This window comes from Balaenoptera musculus, chromosome 19 (genome assembly GCF_009873245.2).
Source record: "Balaenoptera musculus isolate JJ_BM4_2016_0621 chromosome 19, mBalMus1.pri.v3, whole genome shotgun sequence".
NCBI classification, from domain to species: Eukaryota; Metazoa; Chordata; class Mammalia; order Artiodactyla; family Balaenopteridae; genus Balaenoptera; species Balaenoptera musculus.
Genome location: NC_045803.1, coordinates 11,354,840 through 11,372,292, shown reverse-complemented (window position 1 = coordinate 11,372,292; position 17,453 = coordinate 11,354,840). Strand labels below are relative to the sequence as shown.

At 41.4% G+C, this 17,453-nt stretch overlaps 1 protein-coding gene across 1 annotated transcript in view; it reads left to right on the top strand.

Annotated features, from left to right (window-relative positions):
- The window catches only part of LOC118884660 (zinc finger protein 226-like), a 41,329-nt gene that overhangs the window by 246 nt on the left and 23,630 nt on the right, over positions 1-17,453 (top strand). The window contains 5 exon segments of the mRNA XM_036832386.1: positions 476-526; positions 2,614-2,659; positions 4,331-4,457; positions 7,697-8,374; positions 8,377-9,739. Coding sequence (XP_036688281.1) covers positions 476-526; positions 2,614-2,659; positions 4,331-4,457; positions 7,697-8,374; positions 8,377-9,739 — 2,265 coding nt within the window.

The window sequence follows — 17,453 nt, the reverse complement described above, 5'->3', positions numbered from 1 at the left end:
GTAACGTACCCGGGATGGGGTGGGCTCAGGTCGTGCCTCCTGGGGTTTGAGGGTCTCCCTGGTTTTCTTCACCCCTAACCTGACCCCGCCCCCCCACCTATGAGCTAGCCCTACCACTATATACGGCGTCACACTGGGTGAGTTGCTTAACTCCTCTGTGCTAACGTTGCTGTTCTGTAAAAGGGGGTAAAAAGAAATGCCTTCTTAATATACTGTTGTGAGAAAAAACGAGATAGCACAAGTAAAAGGTCTACAACTGCCAGATGCATTGTTGTTATTAATACTACTCTAGTTCGGGAGGCACCCATTTCTTAGCGGGATTCTGTGAGCCCAGGAAGCTGAATTGTCCTGGACTGCTGGTCTTTTTTGGAAGGAGAGGACTTCTAGCTGGTACGGGGGCGGGAGGGGGTGCGGTATGAATTATTGGGAATGGAAACACAGCCCTGGTATTTCACAGTCTCCTTTCCTTCCCCAGCCCTGACTTCTCAAAAAGCACTGCACGGAGGAAGAGGCAACAGAGCCCCACGTGAGTAGGACTTGGCATTCTTTTACTTAAGATATTCATATAAATTGTAGAACGTATGGGACATGGGTAACGATTATAACTGAGCCTTGGTCACTAATTTCCATTCTAAAAGCTTTATGCAAATGAACACATTACCATCAGGCAGTGGCTCTGTGAATTGGTACTGCTGTTTTCTCTACTTTAACGATGAGGAGATGGGGGCAGGGAACACAACCCTGTTGGCCCGTCCTCACCCAGATGGTAGGAGGCAGAGCTGGGGTTGGGACCCAGGCAGTTTGAGTCCAGCACCTGAGTTTGCTAATCCCTTTGGTATATTCTTCTTGAGCATAGGGTACTGGCTAGAATCATATCATGAAAGTAGGTTGGGACTTAATTGTGGGGACCTTGAGAGCAAGGTTTAGGCTACTGCATGAGTTTTTTTTTTTTAATTTATTTATTTATTTTATATTTTTGGCTGTGTTGGGTCTTCGTTTCTGTGCGAGGGCTTTCTCTAGTTGCGGCAAGCGGGGGCCACTCTTCATCGCGGTGCGCGGGCCTCTCACTATCGCGGCCTCTCTTGTTGCGGAGCACGGGCTCCAGACGCGCAGGCTCAGTAGTTGTGGCTCACGGGCCTAGTTGCTCCGAGGCATGTGGGATCTTCCCAGACCAGGGCTCATACCCATGTATTGGCAGGCAGATTCTCAACCACTGCGCCACCAGGGAAGCCCATATTGTATGAGTTTTTAAGATGGTTTTCTCAACTGGGTCATTTATTTTATTTCAAATAACATGTATATCATAGAAGTAGCATAATCATTATGGAAAACTGCAGATATATCCATAAAGAAAATTTTTAATTATCTATAACTTTAGGATGTAAAGATAACAGTTGTTAATGTTTTAGTGCCTTTTTGTCGAGCTGGATTCACCAAAGCCCTACTCAGTCCAATGATTTTATTCCCGCACTAATTATTGTCAACTATCAGGGCCCCTTTCAAAATCCTGACTTGAGCAGAAGACAGCTAGCAAGTGTAGAGTCAAAATGGAGGTCGTTAGAAGTTGTGAAGGTATATCTCTCCCAGGCTTTGGGGAGTGGAATCTTTGCCATCTTTTGTACTAGATTGAACCCGGGCCCCCTGCATTGGGGGTGTGGAGTCTTATCCACTGCACCACCAGGAAGTCTCCCATTTATTTCTTAAACTTTCCTATATTTATAACGATATAATTACAATTCAGATTCCTTTTTTTTTTTAATTTAAATTAGATATGAATTGTCAAACTATTTTTTATTGTTGTCGCAGAATCCTGGCTTTTATTAGTTCTCTTTACCTCTGTGCATAATTGTCAAAACGGTACTTCCTGTTTAAAAAGAAACTTAATGTATTTTTATACCTTTTGTAAAAAGTTGTTCACGTCAATTTAAATATTATTGTTGCAGTAACAAAATCCTTAGGAAGACGAGCAGAGATTTCAGAAGTCTAAAGACTCTCACATAACAGGGCAACAACATATGACCTCCACATGTCTGACAGTGTTCTCTTGGTAGAAATCACATCTCTAAGGATAATTTCTAACTAAAATATCATCAGCTTTACCGCAGTTGCTAAGAAATAAGAAACCCTGACGATGGTGTTCTCAGAGCTTTCTACCTTACAGCAATCTCACGAGGTGGATGCCATTGTTCTCCCCCACTTGCAGATGACAGAACTGAGGCGAAGAGATGTTAATAATTTGCCCAGGATGACACTGCTAGTGAATGGCGTAGCCTGATCGCAGCCCACGCATATTGACTCCAAAACCTACTCTTACTTACATGGTCTCTGTTTACACCATACCCAGAATAAGAATGACCACTGTGGAAGCTGCAGGCACACTGTGAGGGGGCCACTGTGTGTGGATGGGCAGGTCATTCCTCACACAGCCGCTGAGAGGGGTCACGGGGGCATCTGGTATCCGTGTGGGACTCTGCTCATCAAGCATGCTCGGCTGCAGCCACCCTGAGGACTGGGAGCCTTGGTAATTCACAATGAGCACCACGTGGGTTAGTGACTTTTTTTTTTTTTTAACCAGTTTCCATTGACTTCTTCTTTCCCTGTCTGTCTTCCTAGGACTCTGCACTTTCCCAGAAGGAGAGAGAAAATGAGCACATTCCAGGTGAGTAGAGCTTGCCTTTCTTGCTGTTAAAAATGCCATTTTTTAACTCAGATTTGACACAGGTTTTTCCTCTTTTTTTTTTTTTCTTTTTCTTTTTTTTTTGATTGGACTATAGTTGATTTACAATGTTGTGTTAATTTCAGGTGTACAGCAAAGTGATTCAGTTTTACATATATATACATATATTTTCAGATTTTTTTCCCTTATAGGTTATTACAAAATATTGAGTATAGTTCCATATGGGTTTTTCTCTTTCAAGGAGAGTCTAAGCATATGAGGACCTGAGTGTGCCATGTGTGCTTTTTTTAAAATTCCTGTTACATTTAATTGGTTTCGGTTTTAATTTTTGTTTTATTTCATCATTTTTTATTTCACAATAAAAGAAAAATTAAGGGAAATGAAGAACATCTTCCACTTTACTGCTTACCTGCTTACAAATGAGCTGCTTTTATACTTCTGTAATCTTTTCATCATATGTATTCATAGCTGTGTAGTTGTATTTATAACATAGATACAATTTTAAATTGTTTTTTTTCACTTAATACTAGCTAACATTCACTTTTATTTGCTTTATCATGTTCCCACAAACTTATGCACCTATTTTTTAAACTATTCTTTTTTCATAGACATTTAGTTTAAAGACTTTTACTGTTTTAGGAACACTACAGTGACAGTGTTCCTGATTTAACCTTTTTCTCAAAATATCTGTTCTGAAGAATATTGCCCCTTTTTGCCCTTAACATACTAGGTTTAGGTATTCAGAGTTGAAGAGATATGTTTTATATGTGGTGCCTTGGATGTTTTTTGGTATAATATCCAAATATGGCACAGCACAGCAGGATCAAACTGCTGCTTCATGCAGAAAACATAATGTATTGTTAGAAGTTTTCTCACGACCAGAGTTAGATTCAGTCTTCCCCATGCTTGAGTCAGACCCTTTGTGTATTTTATTTACTGGTTTGTTTCTTTTTCCGTCTTATATATTTTTCTAATCAAGTAATACATAACCTTAGTTTAAAAAGTCTAGTGGTACTTAAAGCACTTGTCACTGCATAGACATCTCAGAACAATTGTATAAAGAGGTGCTTGGTTTCATCTTTGTTTTAAATGTAAAGAATAGGGGTTGTGAAAAAATGAGGAACCAACTCAGACTCACCCAGAAAACCAAGGGTCTGGAGTCAGAGTATTGCATTCGAGCGAAAGACAGAAACGGGGAAAGAGAGAGTTTTCATTCAGAGACCTGGCATGGCCTTTTGGTTAATTTCCACATATAGCACTCCTCCTCAGCTGGTTCCCACCTCAATGAGAAAGCAGGTGCCATCAAATACTGCCGGGACTAAATTGGTAACTGTTTCTGGGGCTCTTGGCAATAATAATTAAAAAGTGAAAGCTTTTTAGTTCAGGATCCAGCAGTTAGAATTCTAGGGAGTTTACTTATGAGTTGTCTGAGAGCCCCAGGTAAATACACAAAGCTTTCTCTTTCATAGCCGCACGTCCGGCGAGGCTGAGGAAAGTCAGTGTGTGGCATTGGCTGGATGGAAGGAGGGGGTGCTGGGAAGTCTGCACACCACACAGGAGCCAGAGCAACTTCCCATCCTCCTCCTGTCCTCGGGGCTGCCCCTCTTCCACTGGCCACTGGGTATAAGATTGAGTTGGTGTTGTTTGTCGTAGGAGGCGGTGACCTTCAAGGACGTGGCCGTGGCCTTCACCGAGGAGGAGCTGGGGCTGCTGGACTTGGCCCAGAGGAAGCTGTACCAGGATGTGATGGTAGAAAACTTCCGGAACCTGGTCTCAGTGGGTGAGGACAGCCTTTCTCTGCGAGTGTCTTTGTGACCTTGGTGTTTCAAGGCTTTGGGCCCCTTGAGATGGTTCCCTGAGTTTGGGGACCAGACTTTTGCAATTCCTGTGGGACATGAGAGGATGTCTCTGGTCTTTCTAAACAGTGTGTTTCAGGTCCTTTTCATTTGTTTTGTAAAAGAACTGTAAATCAATAGTATCTTGCTGTACCTTGTGTATTCTTTTTCAGATTTCCCTTCCTGCCATTAGTGGATCATAAAGCCAATTTATTGAGCCCTACGTGCGATTTTTTAATGAAATAAAATAGTATAGAGAATATCAGAGTTTGTTAGGAAGAGTACAACACATTGCAGCAAAAACTCTGGCCAATGGCATGAGTGGTGTGAGAGCCAGTGGGAACAGATTTCATGAAAATAGACATTGGTTAGAAATAGGTCATTCAAGCTTCGTTTTAGTAATGTATACTTCTACATGTGTATCTAGGTTGTGAAATAAATGCTGTTTCTTCATTGGGTCGTGATACAAAGTTTGAAAAACACGGCTTTCAATATCTTGAATATGCAGTTGGAACTCAAATTTCTAGTAAACTTTAGCTCTAGCCCGTTCATGTTAACTTGTGACTTTGCATGTTCTCCTTCTTCAAACGAGATACAAAACATATAGAAAGAGCAGAGAGGCTTTGGTTGATGAATTCAGCAACCCAGATAGAAATTTAGGTAAGAACCAAGCAATCCTGAGTTCTTGTGGTTAGCTCTCCATCTGTTTTGCTTCTCACCAGCCCTGTGCTGTCCATCACCTGGTCCCAGTTGGAAATCTCTTTCCCGGATTATTGCATAGTCTTTGTACTGGTCACCTGATCCCATCCTTCTCCTCCCACAGTTTGTTCTTTAAGTGGCAAAGTGATCTTTTGTAATTTTAAGTCAGGTTATGTTCTTGTTTCAAAATTCTCTTGTGGCTTCTTTTACTTAGAATAAAAACCACTTAAAGTGGCTTCTAGAGTCTTCTGTGGGCTGTTGTTCGTTCCTCACCACCTCCCTGAATACATCTCCTCTCCTCCTTCTTACCCTATCTTTTCCAGACCTGCAAAGGATGCTTCTGCCACAGAGCCTTTTCCTTGTTCTTCTCTCTGCCTGGAATACTCTTTCACCTGTAATCTTTTAGGCCTCTTTACTTCTTTCAGTCATTCACCTTTAAGATGATGAGAGGGCTGTCCTCTGACCACCCTATGGAAAATAAAGTCTTCTTTCTTACTCTCTCTGCCCTGCCTCGTTTTGTCTCTAAGCATTTCACTCATGTACATTTTTGTTCACCTGTTTCTCACCTCTCTTTCTTCCACTGGAGGGTAATCCAGGAGTGGAGGAGGAATTTGGTCTGTTATGTTTATTGCTCACTAGCCTCAGTGCTTAGCATAGTCTTGGTACATGACAGGGACTCTTAAATATTTCTTGAATAAATGAATGAGTTAATGGATAGAGAAATTAGCCTTCCATGAAAATAGCTAGTAGGCAGTGAACAAATCCAAGTGAATAAGGGATATTGCCAAATGTTTTTTTGTCTTCAAATGAATTCCTAGCCTAATTCTAACTTCTCAGGTGCCCATGATGTGTATGTGTGTGTTTGCCTTTCTGTACAAGTTGGCCCTCATCAACTTGCACAAAAAACATGTATAGAACCTGTAATTATAACCAAACTGAGTAAAACGCTTTCCCTGTGACTTCCCTTGAGCGCTTTAGCAGAGCATATTCATATGTCTACTTCTTAGGTAGCTCTCCTATAGAAGGAAAAAAAATTCTATTTCCTTATCCCTTATACCAGGGGAGAACAGGTCTCAGAAAACAGCCAGCTGGTGAGTTAGCCTTTCCCTTAAAAGATTTGCCCCGCTGCGTCCCATTTGCTTCCTCCAAAGCCCACCTCACTAATAAGAAATCGATCTTTGTTAGCTCCACAAACATTTTGTGTGTGGGGGTGGGGATTCGTACGTATCCTGTAGAAGGTATTTTAGATAATGTCACCTTGAGTGCTTTGATGATTCTTTAATAGTTTCTAGTCTGTTTCTTCTCAATACTTATCACAAGCTATGGAATTTATTCCCAGCTCACTCATAAACCCCATTCTTCACTTTGGAACTCATTCTTGTTAAAGACCAATGTATCTGTGTCCAAAAATTTTCCAGGCTGTTTTTAAAGAGACAGCATTCTTCCCTAGCCTCTAAATTTTGACTCCTACTTGGCAGGGGGAGTGGGGGGACGTATTAGGCAGCACAGATGCCTCAGAAGGATCCAGTGCATAGGTTTTCATGCTTTTTTTTTACCCCCACTGATTCTTAGAACCTTTTTTTTAATTAATTAATTAATTTTTGGCTGCATTGGGTCTTCGTTGTTGCACACGGCCTTTTCTCTAGTTGTGGCGAGTGGGAGCAGCTCTTCGTTGCAGTGCGCAGGCTTCTCATTGCGGTGGCTTCTCTTGTTTCGGAGCACGGGCTCTAGGTGCGCGGGCTTCAGTAGTTGTGGCACGTGGGCTCAGTAGTTGTGGCTCACGGGCTTAGTTGCTCCGCGGCATGTGGGATCTTTCCGGACCAGGGCTCGAACCCGTGTCCCCTGCACTGGTAGGCAGATTATTAACCACTGCGCCACCAGGGAAGTCCCGATTCTTAGCACCTTTGATATTCTCCTCAGCACTAACCCCCTTGGTGTACTGCTGCCTCTGGTGCAGCCTTTCAACTTTTCAGCAAAACTGTACTTTCCAGTCCTTTTCCTATATCTGATACCTGACTTGTGAAAGCTCTTTTGCTTCTCTGACTTGGTTCAAACTTAACCTGGGATTCAGAATTGTAGAGAATCCTGGAAATCAAACTGGGGTTCACCTGTACATGCATTTCTTGAGCCCTGACTAACTGCCAGGCACTGTTAAAGCTGTGAGCACAGCAAAATGCTTGTCTTTATTGATACTGTATTGTGGTAGGAATGACATGTAATTTTTGAAAGATGATTTAAATAGTATGTCAGATGGTAGTCATTTTGTTTTAAATGGGTTTCTTTAATGCTAAGTATTTGGGAGTTTAATGGACCGTCTCTTGGTTTCTGTCAGTATATAAACCAGAGAACTTCATTTGTGGTGCGAAAGATAAGCTGAACCATCCTGAGGTTCATTAAAGTCTCCTACTGTGTCTTAAGTGTAAAATCTTGAATCTTTGAACAAAGCTTTCACATGTCTACATCTCTGAATTCTCTGTCCTTATAGAAGAAAACAATCAAAGTGAGTTGAGGGCCGTTCAAGACAGAGGATCACGTGAAGACCTTTCCTGCCGGCAAATCTGGCAACAAATTGCAAGTGACTTAACCAGATGCCAAGACTCCGTGATAAATAGTTGTCAGTTCCACAAACAAGGTGATTCCCCCTGCCAGGGTGGGGCAGGACTCTCTATTCAAATTTCTGAAGATGAGAACCATATATTAAATGATAAAGCGGGTGATCCCAGTAGTACTGGAAATCCAAGGTGTGCAACTTTGAGAGCCCAGGATTCCTGGAGGAAAACTTCATTGACTGAGTTGCAGAATTATCAGAATAGACACCAGCAAATTTCCATGAAAAATAAACTGTGTCAGTGTAAAGAGGATGTTGACACCATCAGTTGGATTTCACATCACCTTGATGCTCATGGAGTACACAAGGGTCAAAAATCTTACAGCTACAGTGATTATAGAAAAGATAGCATGAGGGTTTCAACACTGGATCAGAAAACTATGATTCACACAGGACAAAAACCTTACCAGTGTAACGAATATAAAAAAACCTTCACCAATCTCTCCCCCTTTGATCTTCACCAGCAATTACACTCAAAAGAGAAGTCTCATATGTGCAGTGAGTGTGGAAAAGGCTTCCGTTACAGCTCGGTTCTTCATATTCATCAGAGAGTTCACGTGGGAGGAAACGCAGTGAGTGTGATGAGTGTGGCAAGGAGTTCAGTCAGAGCTCACAGCTGCAGACTCCTCAGAAAGTCCACACTGTAGAGAAACCGTTCAAATGTGGGGAATGTGGGAAAGGCTTCAGTCGTAGGTCAGCACTTACTGTTCATTGTAAAGTCCACACGGGAGAGAAACCTTATAATTGTGAGGAGTGCGGGAGGGCCTTCAGTCAGGCCTCTCACCTTCAGGACCATCAGAGAGTCCACACTGGGGAGAAACCATTCAAATGTGACATGTGTGATAAGAGCTTCAGTCGGAATTCACACCTTCAGTCTCATCAGAGAGTCCATACGGGAGAGAAGCCATACAAATGTGAGGAGTGTGGGAAGGGCTTCATTTGTAGCTCAAATCTATACATTCATCAGAGGGTCCACACAGGAGAAAAACCCTACAAATGTGAGGAATGTGGGAAAGGCTTTAGTCGGCCTTCAAGTCTTCAGGCCCATCAGGGGGTCCACACTGGAGAGAAATCATACATATGTAATGTGTGTGGTAAAGGCTTTACTCTGAGTTCAAACCTTCAGGCACATCAAAGAGTCCATACAGGAGAGAAACCATACAAATGTGATGAGTGTGGGAAGAGCTTCAGGAGGAACTCCCATTATCAAGTTCATCTGGTTGTCCACACAGGGGAGAAGCCCTATAAATGTGAGGTATGTGGGAAGGGCTTCAGTCAGAGTTCATATCTTCAAATCCATCAGAAGGCCCACAGCATAGAGAAACCTTACAAGTGTGAGGAGTGTGGGCAAGGCTTCAATCAGAGTTCACGACTTCAGATTCACCAGCTGATCCATACCGGTGAGAAACCATACAAATGTGAAGAGTGTGGGAAGGGATTCAGTCGAAGAGCAGATCTTAAAATTCACTGCAGAATCCACACCGGAGAGAAACCGTATAATTGTGAGGAGTGTGGGAAAGTCTTCAGGCAGGCCTCAAATCTTCTGGCCCATCAGAGAGTCCACAGCGGAGAAAAACCATTCAAATGTGAAGAGTGTGGGAAGAGCTTTGGTCGGAGTTCACACCTTCAAGCCCATCAAAAAGTCCACACTGGAGAAAAGCCATACAAATGTGAGGAGTGTGGGAAGGGCTTCAAGTGGAGCCTGAACCTCGACATGCATCAGAGGGTCCACACAGGAGAGAAACCATATAAGTGTGGGGAGTGTGGGAAGCACTTCAGTCAGGCCTCAAGTCTTCAGCTTCATCAGAGTGTCCACACTGGAGAGAAGCCGTACAGATGTGACAGATGCAGTAAGGTCTTCAGTCGGTCTTCACAGTTACAGTCTCATCAGAGAGTGCACACAGGGGAGAAGCCTTACAAGTGTGAGACCTGTGGTAAGAGCTTCAGTTGGCGCTCCAATCTAACAATTCATCACAGAATCCATGCTACTGATAAATCCTATAAAAGTGATAGGAATGGTAAGACCATCAGAGAGCCCACACAGGAAAAAAGTTCCATAAAATGATTAAAAAAAAAACAAAACAAAACTCAGGTGTCATGTGAATTCTTCCAATCATCAAGTTCAAAAGAAAAAAAATCACTTGTTTCATTAAAGTCAGTGTTTCAGCCATAGCTCAGCATGTTCCAGTAGTCAGGAGGCCACACAGCAGAGAACCCTGGTAAATGGTGTAGTAAGGACTTCAGTTTGAACTTTGACCTCTATTAAATATTACTCAGGGGAGAAGCCTTAGTATGAGTTTTAGCAGGCCTTGTACAAAAGTATGATGGACATGCCAAAATTTATGCCCATTACAATGTAAGCTCCACAGACGCAGAGACCTTTGTTCTGAATCTACAGTCTGAACATTGCCAACTACTTCGTAGGTGCTCGATATTTGTTAAATTAATGAATGAGGAGAAACTTTTGAAAATTATGTTGCAATCCCCTCCAAAATTTCCTAAAAATTTGTATTCAGAGCAGTTAACCTAAGTGTGGCCTTAAAAGTAATTCAGGGAGACAAAGAGTTGAAGTGTTAGAAAACCACTCAGTACTGCAATTTGTAATATTAGTGTGGCATCGTCCTGTTATGATTAGCTCCTCTTGTCCCCCCAGCCTCGCTTCAAGTTGGATCTTATCTTGGACTTTGTCTAATATTCTGTCAATTTTACACAGTACAAATTCAGTTATCTTTTGTGACAGTATAGACTTACTGAAAATGGATTGTTCATCTTGCAATACAGAAAACATACTGTTGACCCTCTTTTCAAGAATGTCAAGGCAGAGGTTTAAGTGTCAGAAAGAGTTACTAATGACGGTGACAGAGGACAAACATTTCTTAGTAAATGAACTGATAGTTGGTTTCTTATTCACCACATTTCCATCTAGGTTTTTTTTTTTAAATTTATTTATTTATTTTTGGCTGTGTTGGGTCTTCGTTTCTGTGTGAGGACTTTCTCCAGTTGTGGCGAGCGGGGGCCACTCTTCATCGCGGTGCACGGGCCTCTCACTGTCGCGGCCTCTCGTTGCGGAGCACAGGCTCCAGACGTGCAGGCACAGTAGTTGTGGCGCACGGGCTTAGTTGCTCCGCGGTATGTGGGATCTTCCCGGACCAGGGCTCAAACCCGTGTCCCCTGCATTGGCAGGCAGACTCTCAACAACTGCGCCACCAGGGAAGTCCTCCATCTAGGTTTTGATGTGATTGTCTTCCAAGGGTTTTAGCATTACTTTCATCAAGACTTCTTAAGTAGAGAAAAGAGGCTGTTTGAAGTAGATTACTTTTGTCAAGTTCTCTATCTCCTTACTCCTTCTCTCTGGCCTGAGATAAAAAGAAAAAAATTATTTGTTGAAATTTGGTAATTTCATCAAACATATTTATTCAATGACTGACTTGCACACTTTTTCCTAGCGGTAGATTGAAAAATTACTTTTCAAAGTGAAGTTGGTGAGTACATATCAAAATATAGAACGTGCATCCCTTTGATATAGAAATCATAGAATAGGACCTTATAATTAGGAAATTCAAATAGAAAAGGTGAGTAGTACGTCAATGCTACTAAATTTTGTAAAAGTGAAATATTCAGTAGGAATTTATATTTTGAGATACTTATGTAATAACAGATCTGTTAAAATGATGGCTTAGACTTATGACAGAAGCATGTAACAGTTTAATGTATTTTAGGTACATCACATACTTTAATCAAACATGTATGTGTGTGTGTTAATGCATCCTATCATCTGTAAAGGGATATTCACCCTTATTTACATAAGTGGCAAGATTTTCAGGGATTTTTTCCACATTTAACTTCCATATTTTAAATTTTTCATTGAGCATCAATTTTCCAGTAAAATACTGTTATTTTTATAGTAACATAGGTAGTAAAATAATGTAAAATGTAATATTAAAAATTACTAAGAACATTAATCCCTCACAGTAAGAAATCCTATCATCATGAGGTATATATATATATATGGCCAAAATTAAGGAATAGTCCTCTGGAAATCAGTTATAAAAAGAAAAAATTTATATGGTTATTTAAAGATACAGAATATTAGTCATTGTAACTATATATTTATAAATTAATGCATTTGAAGTTTAGGATAAATCCATGCAGCCCAGAATATTCTGTTTTAATTCCAACAGTAGAAATTTACACTTCCTAGTTCTCCTTGTCAGACTTCCTTACCGGGTGAATGGATGGATAGCCCGGGGTACCGGCTTGTCCTTTCACGTGTTTGGTCTGACTGCGGAAGTAGCTGAGTCATTCCAGACACTATGACACAGAGAACCATTAGCTGTGGGACAAAAGGAATTTACCAAATTTTTTATTTTTTTTAAATTGTTTACAAAGTAACAGTGATTGGGCAAATCCTGAAGATAGAGAGTGGAAATAGGTAAGTTTTAGAGGTAAAATTTATCAACGATTCCCTAAGGAAAAATGTGCATAGGGAAGAAACCTAGAATGATGGGAACAAGTTGTTAAGGAGGAGGTTTGCATACCATTTCCTACTTCTTAGTCATTTCACTGATGTTTAACACGTACTTGGTTAAAGGGCTTTACTCAGCAAAAGATGTATTTAATGTGAGAGGCAGGTTTCCAAGATTGGTTTCCTAGACCACACCTTCACGTGTGTATATAAAGTCCATGCTACCTCAAATTGCATTGCATTAGATGTCAGAAATCCTAGGCCTTTCATGTTCTGTTTTGTTTTGTTTGGTAGATATCAGGATAGCCCACCAACTCTCAAGGTAATTTGTAGTTTAGTGAGTTAAGTCAAGGGCTGGAAAACTACCTCCTGTGAGCCCAATCTGGCTCATTGCCTTTAAAGCTTTATTGGAACATAAAAGCTCTTTATTGGCCCATCCATTTATTTACCATCTTTGAATGTTTCCCATTGTGCTGACCATGTTTAGTGGTTGTGATGAGCACTGTGGCCCACAAAACCTAAAATATTTACTTTCTGGCCCTTCAGAGAAAAAGTCTGTTGATCCCTGTGGTAAGCCCAAAAGGTTTGTCTCTGTAAGTGAAAGACCACAAGTAGAGCAGAACTTAGACTTGGTTCAGTGAGGATTCCAGAGAGGTTTCCTTTTTGATTCTCATATCTGCCCTTCTGGTTGACCTTGTTCTTTAGTTTGGTTCAAAGACAGTGGTAGCAACTAGGGACTACCTGTTTCTTTCTTCACATTCAGTGAAAGAGCTGCTCTTCCATTCTTGGTGTTGAGTAGTCCACTACTCACTCCTAGTGCATAGCTTCCTCTAACCTTGACTCCCATCTATGCTAAAGACTAAATCTTTAGCTTTTTATCCAGTTCCATTGGCCTTTGTAGGGCCTTCAGTTTCAACTCCCACTTGATACCATGAGCTCAAAATCTGTTTTTACCTCTGGGGATTTTCTGTCTTAGCTTTGAGCTTGGCTACATAGCAACGCTTTGGGGGACTTGTTATAATCAGCATTTCTTTCTTTCCTTCCTTTTTTTTTTTTTTTTTTAAGGGGATCCAAAGTCAAATTCAGTCAGTGGCTGAATGACAACACATTGATTCACAACCTTGTAGATTCTCTTATGTCATAGGGCATCAGTGGGAAGGAGTAGAATCCTGGAAACTTGAGGTGGAAATACATGGGCAGATTCCAACAAAGCTGAGGCCTGTGACCTCTGACCTGTGACCTCTTAGCTGAGCCTCCTGTGCTGTTAGAAGGAAGTCTTCCTCTACTCTGAGATAGTTTCCTTGCAGGGGACTGTAGATCCTCAAGACTTGCCTCCACTACCTCTCGTTTTTCTAGACCTAGTAATCAGACTAGAGTCCTTGACATGGGGAAGGGAGCAGGGAAGGGGTGGGTACCCATCGGGTATAAAGTATGACCATGAGGAGACACTATATCTGCTAAAATAAGAAATTTTATAATTTATATCAATAGGAACCTGAGAAATAATGTGTGATTGTGGATTTTGTAGGTATTGAAGCAGGTGGAAGTAATGTAATATTGGATTAGGCTGGATTTGTTGATACGAGTGCATTCAACACCCATTCCAGACTCAGCATGTTAGCTTGGGTACCTGGGAATGCCTTCAACAGTTTGCTCAAATGACTGAAGCCTGCACCCAAAGTTAGCGTATGCTAAAGCCAAAATGCCAGAACTTTCTAAGTACGTTGTAGCAAAATTTCTTAACCTTGGCGTGACTGACGTTTTGAACTGGGTAGCTCTTTGTTGTTGGGAGCTGTCCTGTGCAATGTAAGATGGCCCAGTACCACATACTCTTCCCTGCCACCCTAGTTGTAACAATAAAAAGTGCCTTGATACCTCCGTGTGCACCAGCCACGTGGGGCTCATTCGTAACACAGCTCCTTAAAGAAAAAAGTCTCAAGACACTGCCACATGTTTCCTGGGAGGGGGGACCAAAAGTTTCCCCAGCTGAGAACCACCGCTGTAGAAGGTTTACAAAGGCATAGGAATGCCAGACCGCTGGAGTGGATTTATCACATAAGATCCGCTTACCCAAACCCCCTATGTGCCCTAGGAGGGCTCAGAGGACACTTCCTTTGCCAGAGGTTTAAGAAACGTATTGGTGAGGGGAGCGTTAGCAGTCTTGGAATGCTCTGTAGCTACTCTTCTCTGCAGGCCAGGAATGAGAGAGGGAAATTATGTCATCATAATGGGCTCCCTAAATTCAGTGAGGCTAATGGGATCGTGGGGCATCATTGGTCAAGTGGAAACACTTCATTGGCAGAGATAAAGTGAGCGTGTTTTTCACAATGAACAGCAAACTGAAAGGGATCATTAGAATGGTTTGATACACAGAGATTTTTTACATTTGCTCATGTGGTATCTCTAGGGCTGAAATAAATGGGAAGTCTAATACCCTGCTTGATTTGAATCAGGAGAAAAGCTCTAGGTCTGATGAACATGTCTGACCTGAATCAACATGAGAGTTGTGGTCCCTAAGCCAATTCCATAACATGAGTCAGTTCCCATTTCCAGAGCATCTTGAATGAAGGGCAGGCTGGGTCCCCTTGAGGGAGGATATACCCTGGTATACTACCAATACCATAAATCATCCCTAGACTTCTTCAGCATGACTTCCAGCCACATTTTATGGAGGTTGTGCATTAGGTTAGTGGAAATCACCAGAAGATGAAGGAAGCACTAGACACTGGAGCTGACATTAACTCCTGGACCCCAAAATGGCATTGTGGTCTACTGGTTAGTACAGGAACTTATAAATGACAAATAATGGATGTTTTTGCTTGGGTCCATCCACATGAGCTGGTCTAAATGGATCCCTGAACTCGTCCTCTGGTTATTTACTAAGTTCCAGAATGCAGAGTTGCATTTGGAATAACCAACTGGCAGAATCCTCACCTTGGTTCTCTAGCCCATGGTACAAGGGCAATTTTGATAAGAAAGGACAAGTGAACGTGATAACTGCCTTGTACATACCAAAACAGAAAACCAAAAGCAGTGTTATATTACTGGAAGGATTGAAGAGATTAGTGCCACTAGCAGTATCCTGAAAGCTGCAGGGGTCATGATTTCCATCATATTCCCATTCACTTCACTCATTTGACCTGAGCAGAAGACAGGTGAATCTTGAAGAATGACATGGGATTATTGTAAACTTAATTAGGAGTTAATGCCATTTGCAGCTCCAGATGTGGCTTTATTGCTAGAGAACACATCTGCTGGCACCTCATATGCAGCTACTGAACTGACATGTGCTTTTTTTTCTCTATATCTATTAGCAAATATCATCCGTTGAAGTTCAGTTTCATCAGGTAGGGCTATCAACACATTTTTATTGACCCAGCTCCAGGCTACATCACTGTCCAATCTTGTTTCACAGTGTAGTTCAAGAATTGGCAAACTACAATCCATGGGTCAAATCTGGCTGCCACTTGTTTCTGTAAATAAGATTTTATTGAAACAACCATGACCACTCTTATATATTGCCTACGGGTGCTTTCGTGCTAAAATGGCAGAGTTGAGTAGTTGTGACTGAGATTGAGTGGTCTGCAAAGCCTAAACCATTTACTACATGGCTCTTTACCAAAATAATTTTATGATCCCTGATAATGTCTGGTTGTCTGTACCTGGTAATGTAGGCAGTGTCTGCGACAGATAGGGATGCTGCATGGAGATCACAACACAGATATTTAGGATTTGGGAGCAGAGAGTTATGTCGTCCTCTGCATGTGACATGACTCCTTCTGTGAAAGCAGCTTCTGGTTTTATTGGTGACTAGTTAAAACTAAATACATGGCCATGAGCCAGAAAGTTATGCAATGAAGTCATAAATTTGGGCATACCAGCAGCACTTCATCATCAGGTGGAAGTGATACGTATGAGACTGGGCTCAAAGTCACAAGTGAGTTGCACAAGCAAGTGGCTCAAATTCCCAGAGCTCCAGTTCCTTCTACAGCGACTCCCACCTCGCAGCCCATGCCTTGTGACCTCATGAGAAGTTCTATGTGATCAGGTGAATGAGGAGGAAGATTTGGGTGCTGTTCTCCAAAGGAGATTCCCCAACCCCCAGCTGGGAATTTGATTACATGAGACCACTTCCATCATAGAAGGGACAGCACTTTCTTTTCACTGGAAAAACCAGTTGCTGTAGATATGGAACTGTCTTTCCTCTCCCAGTGCTTCTGATAAAAGTACCATCTGTGGACCTTACACAATGCTTTATTCTCTGTCATTGTATTCCATCCATCATTGCTTGTGACCCGGGAAGTCATCTTACAAAAAACGAATTGTGGCAATTGGGCTTGTGTTCACAGAATTCACTGATCTCGTACCATGCTTCTGCTTAGATATGCCTGGATTCTCAGAATTCCGACAAGCTCTGATTTCTCCTTCCACATTTGTGTAAGGTCTAATTCCTATTTAAAAATTCCCTTATCTCTAAAATCATAGTGACGTGGCTTTCCTAATTGAACCCTGACTGGAATTGAACCCTGTAGTGTAAGTGCCTGACATTAAGCTTTTGATTGCCAAGGCATCCATTTAAAAAGACATCTATTTTTTTCTTTTCTGTTTTTTAATTGAAGTATAGTTGATATACAATGTTGTGTTAGTTTCTGGTGTACAGCAAGGTTATTCAGTTATACATGTATATATATATCCTTTTTCATATTTTTTTCCATTATAGTTTATTACAAGGTAAATATAGTTCCCTGTGCTATAAAGTAGGACCTTGTTGTTTATTTCTTTTATATATAGTAGTTTGTATCTGTTAATCCCAAACTCTTAATTTATCCCTCCCCCCCTTTCCCCTTTGGTAACTGTAAGTTTGTTTTCTATGTCTGTGAGTCTGTTTCTGTTTTGTAAATAAGCTCATTTGTATCATATTTTTAGAGACCACATATAAGTGATATCTTGTGATATGTCTTTCTCTTTTGACTTACTCCACTAATATTGATAATCTGTAGGTCCATCCATGTTGCTGCAAATGGCATTATTTCATTCCTTTTTATGGCTGAGTAGTATTCCATTGTGTATATGTGTATGTGTGTGTGTGTATATATATATCACATCTTTTTTATCCATTCATCTGTCGATGGACATTTAGATTGCTTCCATGTCTTGGCTACTGTAAAT